The sequence below is a fragment of the Xiphophorus couchianus genome, chromosome 22, assembly GCF_001444195.1.
Source record: "Xiphophorus couchianus chromosome 22, X_couchianus-1.0, whole genome shotgun sequence".
NCBI classification, from domain to species: domain Eukaryota; kingdom Metazoa; phylum Chordata; class Actinopteri; order Cyprinodontiformes; family Poeciliidae; genus Xiphophorus; species Xiphophorus couchianus.
Window position 1 is genome coordinate 1084766 of NC_040249.1, and position 18826 is coordinate 1103591.

Sequence of the window (18826 nt, forward strand, 5' to 3'; positions counted from 1 at the left end):
TGCGCAGGCAGGACAGCAGCTTCTGAGGACTGGAGTTGGAGACCCCTGCTCTAGTGGAAATGCACTTAAAGATGACAAAGCATGAGTGAATGATGGAGCAACAGAACAATGAAAACCAGGAAGCATGAGTTGAGCTGTTGTGTGTGTGTGTGTGTGATACCTGGACGGCCCATCTGGGCGGTACTTGGCAGCAGTAGAACACTTTGAGGCGCTCGCTCACAGGACAGCTCTGGTCTTCAAAATGATCGACTATCGCCTGCAAGAGACGAGAGTGAAAATGTTCTTCAGGGAACTGGCAGTGTACGATTTACCCTGCTACAGTTACAGTTTGAAACCGCAGTTTATAGATTAAAGAGATGATTAAAGCAGATTGAGAACCAATGAACTTGGAACCCACACTGCATATGCCAGCGGAGAACACACTGCAGTTGGCTGCCGAGTATCGACGGGTTTCAGGGTCATTAGGTTAGTACCTAATGACCATATTAGGTCATTAGGTTTCAGGGTACCTAATGACCCTGAAACTTTAGTAATGGCTGATGATCGGGAGAATCCACAGAGAAAACAGAAAGAACAGTGACAACTCTTTCAAACTGCAGCTGTTAAGATCCTCCTATCTCATCTTTTAACTGCTTTGAAAATGTATTATATTTTTATAGATTAAATATCTGCTTGATCCATAAACTACCACACTAAAGGTTTCTGAGAACACATGCATTCTTCCATATGACACATGCTAATATCGGGGAATCTTAAGTACAAACATTTTGATATGTTTGCCAATCTTCCCAGAAGTGGATGCTCATCAACTGGTGGTGTTCAGAGCCTTACCATCTACCAGGGATGTGATGTATGAACTTAATCAATTATTATATTTTTGGGACATCACTAAAAACAATAACCATTTTAAAATGCTCTATTTGCCAATACATCTGTCACTCCATGCATGTTATTGAGGCTAACAGGTGTTGCCCGCCTGCAGTCAAGAATTCAACAGTAAACAAGTTGAATTCAAACACAAAGTTTCCCATTTTAATAGACAATACATTTTATTATCATCCAACTGCACAATTTCTTACATATTGAAAGAAATGTCGTTGTAAGTCTCCAATGATAATAAATAAATAAGTAATAATAAAAGTATCAATATAAGCATATACAATAAAAAAATTTAGGGGAATATAGTAGCCTTATAGCATGAGGGATGAAGTTGCTGTGGAATCTGGTTGTTCTGCATTTGAATAACAAAACCCCAACCATGACGTAGCTGCTTAGGTAGCCATGTTTTACCCAGCTTATTGGTTGGAACCAACCACAATAGCTGTGAGAACAGCCAGTCAAGCACCATATACTAATCAGCGGTGCGTTTCCCCTCCCCGAAACAGCAATGGCCTCAGTAAACAAGTTGAATTCAAACACAAAGTTCACCATTTTAAAACGTCTGAAACTGTTATTCAAACACGAGGTGATTTCTTCATGACTTCAACTAGTATATTATGCAAAAAAAAAAAACAACAACATAAAATTCTCAATTTGTGCCCTGATGACTTGTTCCTGCTTTTGGTGGCCAGTTACATATTTTTCAACATGACGATAAACTGGGATTCTACTGCACCTTCTGGTCCTCAAAACCACTTCTCCATACCAACATTTTGTAGATTCAAGTACAAAGGCCTTCTGTCCCAAAACTGAAGTTTACAGAAGTTTGCAGATCATGCAAACAGTGAAGCAGTGGATTCAAGAGTTGGTAGTAGGCCATCATTTTTCCATAACAATGTGAAAATAAAAAAAAGGGAAATTAAATAATAGACAGTTCATTTCTCCTAAGAAATGCTTAGGTGCCAGATTACAAGAACCTCTGATGCACCATCATGTAGGAGACGGTATGCAACCTTTGACCTGACAGATATGGACAGCCCTGTTGGGCTGCTGTTTTAGAATGTATTTGTTTATTTCATTCATATACAGTTTAAAAGTTTTGAATGAAAAGGAGTGGTGTGAAGAAGAAATCTTGTAGTTTACCCTTCTTTTAAAATAGAGACAGAGAAAAGAAATTATATTTTCTTTGTAATCATACAGATTTCTACTGGTATACAGTACTTCATTAAAAACTTTATTATTTTCTTAAAAGTAAAATTTTATACAGAGAAGGCAAATGCTGCTGCTCGGCTAGAAGTGAGCAGGAGAGACGAGTGGTGAGAAGAAAGCACCAAGACGCGAAGCAGCTTTGGACAAACACCTAGAAATAGAAAGCAACTGATCACTGTACACTGACAGAGCAATCAAACAAACAGAAGTGGCTTTGTTACTAATGCACTTCAACACGGAGAAGACACAATAAGTTGGGGAAAACTGTAAAGTTGAAAGAAAGTGTGTTTGATGTAAACCTGGAACAACTCTGGGAAACGCCACAGAAAACAGCAGAGCTAATCAAAGGCTTTACTGCTTCCAGCTGCTCTGTGCAGCACCAGGCCTCAGACTGGACAGGTCTGAGAAACAACCACAACCAACCTGGGCTTCATTTGGTTCCACTTGGAGCACTGTAGCTGTAGTCCTCAGCTACAGTCACCGTGCTAGCCTAATAAATCCTTCAGCAGGTTTAAATCCCATCCCATGTCTGCGTTCGCCATTTCTGGGATGTTATTGATCAACATCGAAAATAACATTTGGAGCTGTGGGGGATTAATGGTTTTGTTTGTGCGCAGGGTTGTTCGGAAAGAAGGAGCAAGGTTGCTCAATTACTCATCGGCACAGCGAGCCGAGCGAAGCTCTGTAACGCCGTCGGTAGCTTTCTGAAGCAGACACACATGTACACACCAACACACTCAGGAAAACAGATGTCCAAGGAGCAGCATTTGACTGAAATGCACTGCTTGTACATGGAGCATAGTTCTTTTTTTTTTCTTTTATTCTGTTTTGCTGCTGAATGTAACATATATACAGTATATATATATGTGTGCAAAAAAGTACGCTGCACACTCATCGTGAGCTCCAGGTTTGAACTCATAATGAAGGTGAAGAGGACTTTCTTGGTCTGCGGATGAAAAATAATAGAAAAAAGGACTAAAAGGACTGATGTATGAATCAGCAGATTGCTGCCATCAGGGTGTTTCACAGTGCTGAAGAACCGACCCATCTCACACATCATACTTCTTCTCTTGCATTGAATCGTTCTGATGGCCCATGATGACTTCTGATGATCAATCTCATCCAGATGCTGGTAGTAAATGACAATAAGTTGTTGAAGGATTTGACAGGCATCTGCCGTCATCACCAGCCTGAGCTGAGATCTGGTTTATGTGCCAGGAATTAACGCTGAAAGTTGGCTTTTGGTAACTGAATCGGCCAGGATGGATTGGGTGGTAAGTCCTAGTTTGGACAAAGCATAAAATATGAAATATTAATGCTGTGTTCAGACTGAATGCGTCCAATGTCTCAAGTTGGACGCTTGTGCACTTTGAAGTCAGACACTTCATATCGAGAGTTATATTGAAATTTTCACTCTAGACGTGCAAACGAGCTAAGTGTGGAAAGATGCGTGTTGGTTGTTTTCCTCTGCTGGTCTCTTTGTACAATGGCAGATGAAATTGAGCAAGTGGCTTTGCTTTATTTACTGAAAGAAAGAGAACGCTGTCGGGCGCCTCAGAGCTGTATGGATTCACCAGATAATTCAGAAGTGTTCTGAATTTGGTGAGCTTCATCACCTACTTAAGCAGCGCGCTGATGAGGATTGCTTACAGCTCTATTCTCATCTCATCCAAGCCCAGTTTAACGACTTGGTGCCCATGTGTCCTGCCAGGATATCAATTACAGGCCACTATGTCTTCATAATCTTCACATAATCTTCATATTGTCCAACTCTAGCGACATCCGTCGCAAAACACGTACAAATGTGTCAAAACACAACAGTATCTCTCTAGAATACCCTATACCTGTGCAGGTAGACCAATGGTGCTAGACGAATGGTAGGCTGATGGTACACCAGTGCTAGACCTGTGGTAGAGTGGTGCTAGACCATTGCTAGAAATATGGTAGACCGGTTGTAGAAAGTTACTAGACCAGTGATAAGCCAGTACTAGCGCTCTCATCTTGATGTTATCGATGCTTCACCATGAGGCACATTAGATGTCCCAAGTCATTTAGTGTCACTTTACTGCTGAATAACAAACCTCTTGGCCGCCTCCTTACCTGGGTTTGCATCATGGCTCTCTCAACATACCGAGTTCTTCCTCTCTCTAGTTTGGTCCTGAGGCAGAGTGCTGTGACCTCCACAGACCAGAACTTTGGCTGGGACAGAATGCACTGTTCCAAAGACAAAAGAGACACAGAAGATTGGACTTATTTCAGTCATTTCTCACGTGACAGGAAGCAGTTCTGGGGAAATCTGCTGATCTGTGACAAACTAGATGAACTCTTCTGGGCGCAAACATTTTTTTGTTAATGTATTTAATCAACCTTCCAAAAGATGGAATTCTGAATATGTAAGTAAATAGGAATAAGCTATTACGGTTTGCAACAAAGAGATAAAACAAAGATATACTTTTTATATAGCATGTTCTATGTACTTTAACCTGATAGTCACATTTTGTTGTTGCATTATAATGGAAAATATGTTCCACACTGTGGAATTTTTACTTTTGACAAAACATTGCTACTCTTGAGTAAAAACTCTAAACACTGAAGAGCTGAAGAGTAAAGAAAATACCAAAATGCATCAGACTCAGACACACCAAGAGTTTAAGTTAAAGGGAGACTTCTTGTTTGTGAACAAGCTTTGTTTTCCTAATGTCACTCTCTGAGCCATTTGGAACTGGAAGTACTTTGCCCTGTTCTAACATACACTATATTCACATTACCGACTTAGTATCGGTTGGTTTCATGGTTTTGTTTTTCCTTTAATTATTACTTCTGCCTGGATTTGTTACAAAGTAATTATAAACATATTTTATCCCATTTTGGTCTTATACCAGACTTTGTGCCTAACTTGACATTTTCGCCGGCCTAATGATAACGTATTTCTGAGTTGAACAAACTGGATGGTATTTACTAAGACCCACATTTTTTTTAAATCATCTCTTTGACAGGATTAGCCTGGACTGAACTGAATTTGGACTGAATTCGATTCCATAGAGCTGGATATTCAGTGGCAGGACATGTGTTGTGAACTGGTCTTTTACAAACTGAACCAAGACTAAACACTTTGAATGTGTGTTTTCCTGATAAAATTAACGAGGAACATTTTAAAAGGCTTGACCTGAGCTTCCACAGCGGTCAGACATTTCGCAGCCAGCCATCTGACAGTACGACCAGGAAACAGAACCTAGTTTTCATTTGCTTCATCCTCTCTGCACTAAAGTCAAAGACTTCTCCTGCTCGCTGTAGTGAGAAATCGACAAGCAAACCTCATTTAAAACACCTAATTATTAAAAGCTATTAGAGCTGCAAAGACTTTTTCTGGGCACTGCAGTGATAAGCTGGTGTGTAATAGCTGGGCCAGCTTGGGGTTTCAGCTCTCAAAGAGCTGATAAAAGGGTTCCAGGGAACGGTGCAGATGATTTACCCACAGATGGATATGTCAGAAAAGGACTAACGCCAGGATCATCTATAATGATGGGATTATACAACGATGAATTTCCACACACAGATTATTGATGACGATGTGAATGTCTCATGAAAGTGATCGATGTCGGTAGCAGTGATGAACAAGCACTGATGTTGTTTGTGGATGCTTAGCAGGTCTTATCAGAGTCATTAGTGCAACAGTAAACTGTCCTAATTATGCAGTTATTCTGTAGCTATATAAATCACTGGGTGATTAAAATCAAATGATGTGACATGATCAGCATTTGTCACCCTCCTGTTAACATAAACGAACACAAAGAGCTTTTCAGAAGCAATCAGAACTTTGTGAATGGAACATTGAACCTGCTAGGAAGAAGAAAAGCCCTTATAATATAGCTCTGATTTACTGTAGCATTTACAACAATGTAAAAGTCAGAATACAAGACGTTTTTAGCATCAAGGACTCTATGGTATACATGTTATCAATAGACCATCATTCCTTTTAAAAAATGGAAAAAAAAAAAAGTTTTTCTAACATATCTCTGCAGACATTTGGTTTGTTAAAAACATGAACCATGTTTTTTTTTTTGCCACCAGTAGAGTTTGCTTCTTTGACCTTTTTCACAAGCTCGGCATTGTAGTGCAAATATGACTTTTGAGTTAAAATAAAAACCAATTTTTCAAAATACTTCCCGTCACTCCTTTTCAACGCGGACCATCACAATCAATTCATTTACATTTGTAGTATATATCCAAACCTTTCTAATTCAGGGCATAGTTTTTTTCTGTAAACCCAACTCATTTAACTGCATTTGTCCTCAGTCAGGTCTCATTGTCAGAATTACACTGGAGAGCAGTGCATGAAGTTGAAATGAACATTGTATTATATTCTGGGGAGGACACAGAAACAGAAGAAGTGCTCTGATGTAGATGGCCAGCCACGTGACAACCATCTAACCAGCCTGCAGATTCCTGGATCTACATGTAGGCTGGGAAGATGCCTGCTCACAGAGCCAGCCGCTGCCTGGCCTGCAGCAGCTTTCCTTTCCACTCATAACACAGCATCCGCCATCGATGACGGTCGGCTACTGAAGACTGTTTGTTGGGCCAGATGACGACGCTCATTTAAAACAGCATTTAAAAAGCCGGTAGCAATTTAAAATTGTTTGTTTGCTAGCTTTTTGGAAACTTAACTGGAAAAACTAAGTTAAAAACCAGAGGCAGACACATTGAGAGTACAGCAACTGGTTAGTTGCTGCTTCAAAGCCAGTCGAGAAAACTAACACTTAAAAAAAATAAATAAATAATGTTAATGTTCATTGAATTGCCAAGGAGACAAATAAGTGGTGAACATGTTTTTTCTCTGTAGGTATTTCAAATGAGGTTACTGACATAAAAATTTAGTGCCAATAATAAAACCCTAAATGGTGAGTGAAAAGTTGGGCAATACATAACGATATTGCCCCTACTTCCCATCTCAGTGGTCATATCGTTACGCCTGATCAGTGTATATATGGCCTAAAGTAAAAGTGCTTCTCAGTAATAGACTGTCGGCGCTCTGAGGCAGCAGGTCACAGTCGGGAAACAACGGCTGCTTTTTATCCAGCTCAAATTGCTATTCATGAGTGGTGTCCAAAGCACTTTTCATCATGTTATTGTCCCAGCGTAGCATTTGTTGTGAGGCAGCGTAGCCCTGAACTGCTTCCCATTTCTGCAGCATATCGAGCTCGCCTTTTCACTGATTAGATATTGATTCCCTGATGCTGAGCCTTTAAACCAGCTGTGAAGCCTGACTCCCCCCCCCCCCTCCCATAAGTCTTGGTGCAACAGTAACACAGACAGACACATAGGATGGTGTTACCTAGAACAATGCTTTGCAATTGGATGATTTCATTGAATTTCTGGCTATGATTGCAAAACATTTTGGATCTCTAAGAAACCTGTGAATACATTTTCCGGAGCCCGTGGTGTGTAGCCTTTGTTTTAATGGCTTCCAGTTTCATCTCAAGCCTCAAAGTTAAGGAGGAGCAAAACAATGAAACATTGACTGATCTTGACCAAAGCTCTGTGAAATAGCTGTGCTCTTTCTGTTGGAAGCTGGTTCCAGTTTGACTGCTTTGGGCTGTTATTATTTGGAGTCACTGAACCAATAACCCAGAGTCTTTCTCCACCTTCTTTGCCAAACAGCTCATTTAATTAGAGAATGTTGGGTTTTAGTATGTGATGATGACTGATGCCTCACACCTTTACCTCCTTTATCCCAAATCAGCTTGCGTAGAATTTTAACCTTGACTTTACAAATACAGAGAAAATAACAGGAAAGTAAAGATTTAAAAAGTAAACCACTTCACACACATTCCTGCATGGGAACTACGATAGTTCACATTCAATTCAGTTTAGTTCGGTTTATTTCAAAAATACTTTTGAATGTCATAACATCTATCATTAAAGTATTAAAAGAGCTGTGGATGCTGATGCCGTAGATATTGAAGATCTCTGGTAGCAGTCAGTTAGGCAATGAATCTAAAGAAGCCTCTGACTGAAGACTGTTGGTGTCAGACAGTGTCATGACCAGCTATGTTTCCATCCAACAGTCATGCAAATTTCAAGCAAACCTTTAAGATGTTGCCAAAAAAAAAAAGGGGGGGGGGGGGAGAGAAATAGTAATTATATGTGTTTGGAGCAAATCAACCAGGCTATGCAAAAAACGTGATTTCGTTACATGTTTATGCTACACATGGTTGAAATAAACAAGAAGTAGAGGTTCCAAACTAGCACGGCCCATACATCTCAGAAATGGAAAGTCCACTCCTCTGAACTGGAGGTCTCAAATTAGAAATTTTCCCGAGTTCTGTGCCTCTGGTAAGGCACAGTGGATGGGAATGTTCAGAACATTGTAGGCAAATGTATTTCCATCTTCTCTTTAGAGTTTAAGCTCTTTTTCAAATAATCCACAAGAAATCTTAGTCCCAAAACCGGTTTTGAAAAAATGAGAAAGTAATTTTGTATTTTGCCATTTCCATAAAAACGTTTTCTAACCAGAGGCGTCAAAATGTGCACAAAAAACATAGATGGAAACACGACCATGGTCATGCATCAACATTATGTTTTATACCCATTTTATTGAGTCACTTTAGAGAATTATGTCAATGTTATTATTGAGAACCAATTCACTCTAGTTAAAAGAACAGTAAAAGAACTTACAGAAGTGAATGCCAGCAGTTCTTCTGCTGTTAATTTGTGCACAGGATTGTTCTTCTGAAAGTCGGTGCTGGAAGATAACAGAATAGATCAGAAGGACAAACTCTCCAGCCGCTCTGCAACCTGAAACAATGAGGAAATGAAGAACTGAAGGAGTGAACTAAAATAAGCTCATTCATGAGCAAACACATGGAGAAACAATAAATTAATTAGTGAAAGAGCAAAGGACCAAAAAAAGTAAACGTTCAAATATTCATGTTTCCATAAGTAAATGGTCACTGTTCAAAACTTGCTGTCGATTTAGCTGTAAAAATGATAACAGGACTAATTCAGGACCAGCTGTTCTCTGCAGCTCATGTGTTAGCTGAACCCTGTGAATGACACATGTGGTGGTGAAACCATGGTAAATACTCAATGGTTCCTCTCCCACAGACTCTGCAGTGCTAATGAGAAACAAAATGCAGATGTGCTGCCAGGTTCTGTCTGTATTGGAGCTTTCTGACCCAGATCAGGTCATCACACTGCAGAACATCCATTAAACCGCTCCAGGATGAAGTCACACACTTTCCCCAAGCGTTCCTCCAGCCAGCGCAGACCCATCTGTGGTTCGGGAACCCGGTGCAGCGCCCCCCAGTGGCCTGTTCAAGAAGACATGCGTCTTCAGTTGAAAGGACTCGCACTCCAAAAAATTAAAATAATAAAAACCTCTGCTGGTAGAATTATAATATGGAGCAGCAGGTGTTCCACCTTTAAGTGCTCTGTCAGATTTGAACATTAATTGATAATTACATGCCTTAAAATATAAAATTAACTTTGTAAAGAAAAAAACTGTTCAATTCTAAAAAACCTCCAGTTTTCTGCAACATGACCTCAGATTCCCAGCCCAGACCAAAGAGCTGCTTCTGATCTTGTGGTCAGGCTATGAAATGTTTGATCCAAAAGGCTAAAAGTTGATCTCTCTCTCACACACACACACATCCATGCACACCCCCACAGCCCTCCTGAGAAATCCAGGAGCTCAAGAGCTATGTCACGGCTTTCTGAAAATAACTCCAGTTTCAGAAGCTAAATGACTTTTCTCAGTCAGCCTCGATTTGAACGTACATCAGAACGCACAATAAAAACAATCTGAATGATCGCAATTTTCTGACCCGGCCCGGTTTCCTCTGCTGCACTGAGAAAGTCACACACACCTGAACACCGTCTGAGAGCAGGTGTGGGATTTAAGAATATCCCACACTCGCATGCAAAGAGATAAATGCAGAAATGAGCGTGAAAATGTCAATGCAGCCATTTTTGAGGCATATTGTCTGATGCATGGCGACCGTTACGTGGAACGCTGTACATCAACTTCGCTCAATTCTACTCCCCTTTTGTTTGAGAGATCCTTGTTATAGGAGGGTTTTGACGTAACAGTTTTGTCATAGTGGTGGCTAATGAATGAATAAACAAGAAAGACAGAGAAACTAAACATCAGACATTTCTTTTAGGAAGGAGCATGAAGATGGAGCACAGCTGTGTTTAAGCTGAAGGCTGCTAAAAGAAGCCAGCTCGGCTTTTAGATAAGAAACGTCGTCCGAGACAAAGTTTCAGACTGTTTCCAACGTCCTTCAGTTCCCTTCTGGATCCTCCAAGGGTTCTAGAGGCTGTTACAGTGTTATTAACAAAGCCAGAGGCTGAAATCATCTGCAGGTTTTCAGTTAGACCGAGTACCACAGAGGAGGAAAATCATTTTCTTTCCTTTCTCTCCCTCTCTCTCTCTCTCTCTCTCTCGGTGTGTTCAATAAACAGAGCGAATCGTTCCAGCAGCTCATGCTGAGCCTCGCCATGCGTTGCCATCTCTACCAACTAATCCTCCAAATCCTGACACCTTAAATGAAATCCATTTTTTAGTAAAGGTTTCTTTTTAACACCAACAAGAATAATGAAGCTCAACTGAAGTTCTGTCTCTGAAAAGTCAGAGTGAGAAGTGGAATATGTTCGCAGAAACTCTGACAGGAATTGGGGAAAGGGATTAAAAGAGACACAAAGCACACACACACACACACACATACACATCTCTGTTTTAACGTAATGTTTCAGGTTCATAGACTCCATCATGACCTCTACAGTAAACAAACGCTTTTCTCATTTTATCCAAGACAAGCAGAATTATCAGAAATGTGATAGAAGAAAATCTTGAATGATTCTGAATAATCCAGCTGGTAAAAAGTATCTTCTCCTTGTAGAGCTCTTCTGGTTTTCACTGTGGAAGCCTTCAGTCTCTCAAGGTACACTGAATATAAATACAATACGTTAGAGTGTAATACAAACAAATTACCAATCCTCATCCAAAAAATAAGAAACGATAATAATGACAAATAAACATTTATCTAAGTTCTCCCTCTCCTCTTTGTAATTCACCAACCAATTGTGATTAATGTCATTTTCTTTGTTCACTTCCACTAGCCACAACAAGGTCACATTTGTAGAATCAATACACTAATCAATAAACTAACAATGCCTACTTCATGTCTCACAAAATGAAGTAAGCAAAAATAATCAGAAGGAAAAAAGACAAACAAGAATAAATAAGACTTCATGTCCCGATCAAAAGGGAAACAAGAACAGATGCACCAGCTGTCTGGAGAGGCCATTTCTACGGCTCTGAGACATTAGTGAACAATCATCACAACAATTTTCAAAAAAGCACAATATTCACACTGTCAACATGTTATTGAGAGTATATTGTATTAACACGAAAGCCAATCTGGCTACTTTTTTAACACGTCAAGTAAATAAAAACTGCTGAAAGCTCTGCATAGTTGTGTTGCACCGATCCACTTTTTTCACTGCCAATACCAAAATCTGAGGTTTATTATCTGAAAAGCAATTGTCCTAAAATGTTTTTATTTTCAGTAATTCAGACATAAATTTACTGAATTACAAATGTGTTTGATAACTCTCCACTAGTACAGTGCACTTACTTATACCAATTGCTTCACAAGCTTGGTCGAACATGTAAAAACAACAACATTAATTTGCCGATGCAGTGCAGTTAGGAGTAGAACAGCCAATGTAAAATAAATCATGAAGGAACTGAAACTGACAAATACAATAGGTTGATTACCTTGGTCAAACATGTAAGAACAAACGGCAACAAACCTTCTTTCAGATGGTTCAGAAAGCGAAATTGGAAATTCTAAACATAATGTAAAATAAAAAATAAAGCATGTCGTTGATCAGAGCACAAAAGATAGAATTAGACTGAATAGATCTGCCTTTATGGTTTGGAAACACATTGTCACCAATACCCGAGCTAAATTATTTTTCATCATCAGGGCTGACAAAGACATTACTATCGGATCAGTGCATCTCTACTGCGCAGCAGCAGTCAGATGGCCGATGGGGAATCCTGTTCTGTTCTTCAACTGTTACTGTAAGGCAGCTAAATGGCTGGCCACCATGTATCAACCACCTGAAATTAAGTATAATCTCATCCCAGTTTACTGTTTAGGCAACAATACACCATGTTCCAAATTATTATGCAAATTGGATTTAAGTGTCATAAAGATTACATTTTTTGTTGTGCTATTAAATTTATAGATGGTATTGTGTGTCAGGGCTCTTTGAATCACTATAATTAATTTCAGAGAGCTGGTTGATTAGTTTGTCTGGTGAGCTCAATTAAAGGAAATTTACTTAAGAAGGATGTTCCACATTATTAAACAGGCCACAGGTTTCAAGCTATATGGGAAAGAGAAAGAATCTCTGAAAATCATCAGGTAGTGTAGTGCCGTATGACAAGATATGAAAACATTAGATATTTAATGAAAACTGAAGCTGTGAAGAGATTTGTGGCTGATTCAGAACAAAGATGGGTTTGTACAGATAAAGGCAAAATGAGGAAGGTTTCTGTTAGACAAATTCATCACATTAAGAAAGCAGCTGTTAAAATGCCCTTACAAAGCAGCAAACAGGTATTTGAAGCTGCTGGTGCCTCTGGAACCTCAAGGTGGAGGAACCTCCAGAGGCTTGAGGTGCATGAACCTACTATTGGGCCCCTAACCAGAGGTCACAAGCAGAAACGGTGGCAGTGGGTCCAGCTGTACATGAAGATTAATTTTCAAACAGACTTGTTCACTGATGACTGCTGTGCAACCCTGGATGGTCCAGATGGATGCAGTAGTGGATTGGTGGTGGATGGCCACCATGTCCTAACACGGCTGTGATGTCAGCAAGGAGGTGGTGGAGTCATGCTGTGGGCTGAAATCATGAGGAGAGAATCATTGGTCGGCCCCTTCAGAGTCCATGAAGGTGTGAAAATGACCTCAGCAAAGCAGATGGACTTTCTGACTGATCACTTTCTTTCATGGTTCAAAAAGAAGAGCTTCAGTAGCAAAATCATCTTCATGCATGACAATGCACCATCTCATGTTGCAAGGAATACCTCTGGGTCATTGGCTGCTATGGGCATAAAAGGGGAGAAACTCATGGTGTGGTTACCATCCTCCTCTGACCTCTGACCTCAACCCTATTGAGAACCTTTGGAGTTTCCTCAAGCAGAAGATCTGAGGGTGGAATGCAGTTCATATCCAACCAGCAGCTCTGGGGAGATATTCTGACATCCTGCAAAGAAATTCAAGCAGAAACTTTCCACAAACTCACAAGTTCAATGGAAGCAAGAATTGTGCAGGTTGAGTTTTTTATTTTTGAAAAAAATACTGTTCTCATGGGGAGCTTTGTTCAGTAAAATTTGATTTATACTGTAATAGTTCATGACTTGAAAATTATACTGACCATCATTTGCATTGATCATTTATGAACATCTGAGAAAATATCACTTGCATAATAATTTGGAGCACTGTGTAATAAGATAAATAGATACAATAGCAGGGCACAGTGGAGCAGTTGGTAGCACTGTTGCCTTGCAGCAAGAAGGTCCTGGGTTCCATTCTGGGCCCGGGGTCTTTCTGCATGGAGTTTGTATGTTCTCCCTGTGCATGGTGGGTTCTCTCCAGGTACTCCGGCTTCCTCCCACAGTCCAAAAACATGACTGTCAGGTTAATTGGTCTCTCTAAATTCTCCTTAGGTGTGTGTATGTGTGTGCATGGTTGTTTGTCTCTGTGTTGCCCTGCGACATACAGGCGACCTGTCCAGGGTGACCCTGCCTCTCGCCCGAAACGTTCGCTGAAGATAGACACCAGCACCTCCTGACCCCACTAGGGACAAGGGTGTAAGAAAATGGATGGATAGATGGACACCATAGCAGTAGTGTATAAGCAAACACCTCCACTTGACCTTTACTTCAGTTTGAAGTTTGGAGAGCTTTGCATCAACATCATCATGATAAACATGAGGATAAATCAGAGAAAGAGACAGTTCATGTTCTCAAGGCTCCCTGGGTCCAGCAATAACAAATAGGGCCTGGAATAAAAAAATAAAACAAATAAATCTGATGAGTAGCTTTTTGGAGGACTCAGAGGTCTAATCTACTCCTGTCTGACATTACCTTGGAGCTACATTCAGGTGTGCAGATAGGGCTTTAATTGAAACAGGGCCCATTGCTCATCAATCATCTCCCTGCAATCTCACTGACTGCTGCGTTGCCCTTCACTTGACCCATCCAGCCTCTGTCGCGCCGACGAAATTCATCACCGACAGGTACAGAGCTCTGGTACTAGACTGAGTGTCTGTTGGTCACCCTGGTTATGAATGGAAACGGGCCCGTAAACAGGTTCTGGTCATGGACGGGTCACTGTCCCAGGAACTGCTCTACGTAAACACCCGTCACACAATTACAAATACAGCTTTAATGGAATCACAAAAACCCTACAGTCCATGTTGTTATAGCGACAACAACAATCAGTTTCTTCAAAACGAAGTATAGAGCTGGATGAAAATAAATTAGAGTGAAGGATTGCTTTATTTGCATTGGCTTCTTCTTCAAAATAACCCAATATTATACTGTCAAGTTAAAAATCCTTATGAAAAATTTTTATGTTTGATGCAACAATGTCGGGTGTATTTTTACATTATGTAATAAATTAAAGAGATTTATAAAAAGAAACAAAAAACTGTAAAGAGGTATCTGGGGTGGGGAGAATTTTGTTTTCATTACTTTGTTTTAGGGTGCGATTTCTTTTACTGTGGTTGACGGACGATTGGTGAGACTGATCTTATTCACTGATCTTTTCTACAGCCACAAGATTCTGAGTAAGGAGAATCTTGTGGTTGTTTAACAGTAGTGAGACAACCACAACCGTGATGCGCCATTTTTTTTTGTGCAAATACAACGAGAATATGAACACACGGTGGAGTATTTAACGTTTTACGCCTGGGGTGCACCGATTTCCTTAATTGTGGGAGATCGGTGATCGCCCGATTTTTACATGTGAAGCTGATCTTATCCATCAATGTCATCAACCTCAACAAAAGTCTAAAAATCAACCACTGTGCTTTTCTTTACTCCTGTGAGAGAGGTTTGACTGACAAACCGGCCGACCAGGTCATGTCTGCACATTTACAGTTAAAAATAGTCACCCCATTGTTGCCAATTTCAGCAACTTTCTTGATATATTAAGCAACATATATCAATATATTTAAAAAATGGTATCGGCCTAAATCGGAAAGTTAGGATTTTCAAAAGATTGTTAATCGGTGATCGGCCAAAAAACTACAATCGGTGCACCCCTATTTCGCGCATATTTTATCATCATTTTATCAGTGATCAGCCACTAGATTTTAGGGCATGCTGCCCAATCAGAACACTGTAAGAGCAGAAACAACCGGAAGATCCCTGATCTTTTGAAAATCCCTGAAAATACATAGATCTACAACTCTGCTCCTGTCCTAATCACACCCAGTTTAACAACAAAGTTTGGTTTGACATTCAACCCAATTTTCACAATCAGTAAAAGTGGCGTTTGATTATATATATACACAACCTACAGAAGGACTAGTTTTATTTAGTCCACTGTTGTGTGTTTTTTGTTGGTAATGTCATATTTCCAAAATTTCCTGTCAACGTTTCATATTTTTTACGTAAAAACACGTCGGAGCAACTGATGGATTACCACCGCGCTAAGTTTTCTTGGGGGAACCGCCATGAATGTTTTATTACAGTTGAACAAAACCAAAATCAAAAATAAACATTGAACAAAACTATCTGCTTTGAATCCTACAATTTAAAATAAAAAATATATATATATGGCCGATAAGTGAAACAGAAACTTGTGATTACTGTACAAAAAGAACATACTGCTAAGAGACGCTCGTCTCTCAGAGTCAGTTCAAAGACTCACTTGAAGGTGGAAGAAATTCCTCCAGCAGCCGATTGAACAGAGAGAACCTTTCTATAAAGATTGATGCGAGAAACGCTTCAAAGGTTTTACACTCCGACAGTTCTGCACTTATTTCATTCTGTCCAGATCAACATTAAGTAGGCCTATAATCACCAGGCGCCAGGTCACATTTTAAACACAAAGAAAGGGTCGGGGGAGTTGACCTACCACACACCCAGGACGAGGGCCTGCTCTTCAGCACTCAGGTCAGGCAGCTGGTACAGATCGGGCTCAGCTAAAGTGATCCGATCCAGCAGCGTGTCATCGTCCAGATGGTAATCCTGTCAACAACAACAAAAACCTCCAGTCACACGTGTCCACGTCTGATAAAACTACGGGATGTGAGAGAAGATTGATTTTTGCAATGCATAGCATAGGATGGCAAGGGTTGCACAACAAGAAGAAAAATGTATTACATATAAAGAAATCAGGACATAAAGTCAGCATAAGCCTGATGTGGAACATACAGAATATTAAGTGTTTAGTCTTCTAATTGTATTGATTTTGTAAAAAATATATATATATATAATAATCTGTCTCTCTGCTAGTCCTGGTTCTGACATGCCAGATTATGGGCAAACAGCTGGACAATAAATCAGAGGCATCAACACAAATTCACATGTGATGGGACACCAATGTTTCTGGGTGTTAAGGCAGGACTTGCTGCTGCTGTGTTGAAGACTTGAGCAGTCTGAGCTTAATGCCATCAGATAGTCATTCTTCTTCAGGATTTTCTGCTAGAGAGAAGAATTCATGGTTAATGGAACCACCACCCCACTGCTTGATTGTAGGCAGAACATTTTTAGTTTTTAAACCGCTGTAAAAAGATGTAGGGTGCACCATTCAAAATGTTCCACTTCCATTCTGTTAGTCCAGTGAATATTTTTGAATTCCTAGTGATCACCAGGTTGAGTTTTCCTTAAGTAGATTTGAGTCAGGCTCTTATTGTTGTTGCAGGGCTTCCAATAGTGTATTACAAGCCTGGCGGGCCACCAGGCTATACCTGTTTATTTATTTAAGTTTGTTTTTTAACAATTGATTTTTCTTTAGGACTTTATAGTTGGAGTTTAGGCATTACTTTCAATAACACATAATTATCAAGTGATATTTTCAAACTTCCCTTCAACTATAAACATGTTTTAACTCAAAACCACAGCGAACTTCTGCATGACTGCCCTAGTGCCTCAAGCACCAGCCTTACGACGTTTTCTGGGGGAAACCCTGTTACAAATATTAAATAATCCTTTGAAAACTACACTTTGCATTTGTTCAGGTTGTAGTGGTCCAATGTTAACATGGGTTTGATTATCAAAAACATCTAAGAGAGATAAAAAGCAAAAAGATGAAAATATGAGGGAAGACCTTGTTCACAGCGCTGCAGTATGATGCATCACAGGCCAGAAAGGGACTGTTGTTTCTTTTATTTCAGATTGCTTTTGTTAAACTGCTCCAAACGCTGACGTCGCCCCTGCCCTTAGAAAATTGTCTACAAGGTGACAATGGGGCATCAGTTAGGATTACAAAGTCCTGTCAGACCAAGAGACAGAGCCCCTCCCTGGTTGCTGGGGTTCTGGCTCAATGATGAACACAAGACCCGCTTCTCTTCTCTCCTCCCATCATTATAAAATGAGTCACTGAGCTCAGGCTAATGACAGTCTTGATTGAGTCCATTTACTGTCCCTCCCTTCTTAATGGAAGCGTGATAAATTTAAGCACTAACAAAAAAAGAAAACGAACTGGAGGAAAGCAGTAAGTCTGAGACCTCTCGGGACACAGCCCAGCAACCATTAAATACATTTGAAAATATTTAAAAGACAAATATTAAACCATCAACCACAAATTCTTTAACAATAACTTGGCAGGAGATTTGAAGAACTATTAGTTGAATTAATGTTTTAGTCCTAAAAGGCCAGATCCTTCATTGGGCTGGCAGAGAATTTGAAGAAGCACAACTTTAGCATTCATAGCATACAATCACTATAAATACTTATAGTGATTGTACTTAAATGTTTAAGTACATTTATCAACAAATGTGCTTAAACGTCTTAAACTGTCAATTCCTATATGTCGAGCCTTGTTCCCTGGCTGATGTGAAGGCCATGTGAGTTATAAAGTGAATGGTGTTCTGGTGCCTTTGATGAAAGGTAAATCGCTAACTGCTGAGTTTTATTAAGTTGATGCGATTGAGTTTACTTCTGTTCATCTGAACTCTTTCAGCAGTTCAGATGAACATTGTCAACTGATGGTAGGACCTTCACACAAAAATAATTTCATTTCACGCTGACGTGATACGTTCCAACGCTGATTCCCAAACCAAATGCTCATGAGTGATTGTGTGTCAATTACTAGATTATTCTGGAGGCTCCAGCCTGCACAGAAACTGCAAACAGTTGAAACTTTTCAATAAGAACTGAAGTCTAAAATAGGTAAAGCATTTGTTAAGCCAAGCTAAGGAACTCAACCAGACAAAAGCTACTGTTGCGCTATGAAGATAGAGACTGTTCCTACTTTGGGTAGGCTGGCCTGTGGCGTCGGAGTGGGACTGGTCTCGCTGACTCTCTGATCAGCCTCCTCCTTTCCCTCCTGCCTTTTCACCTCAAGGAGGAGCTGAGCCAAAAACTTCTCCTGGAAGCGGGTCCGTTTCCCGAGAGCACCTGGATTAAACGGCATCAGATCAAGAAAAAGAGTTCAACCTCAACATGACCAAATATTCTTAAGAACACCACATTATTAAAGAGTAG

The 18826-nt window shown here is 40.0% G+C and overlaps 1 protein-coding gene across 1 annotated transcript in view; it reads right to left on the reverse strand.

Annotated features, from left to right (window-relative positions):
• The window catches only part of ttc27 (tetratricopeptide repeat domain 27), a 51942-nt gene that overhangs the window by 15010 nt on the left and 18106 nt on the right, over window positions 1-18826 (reverse strand). Inside the window, exons 7-11 of the mRNA XM_028007590.1 lie at window positions 18594-18739; window positions 16254-16366; window positions 8767-8833; window positions 4189-4302; window positions 161-256 (exon numbers count right to left, since the gene is read on the reverse strand). Coding sequence (XP_027863391.1) covers window positions 161-256; window positions 4189-4302; window positions 8767-8833; window positions 16254-16366; window positions 18594-18739 — 536 coding nt within the window. The remainder of the gene's footprint in view (window positions 1-160; window positions 257-4188; window positions 4303-8766; window positions 8834-16253; window positions 16367-18593; window positions 18740-18826) is intronic.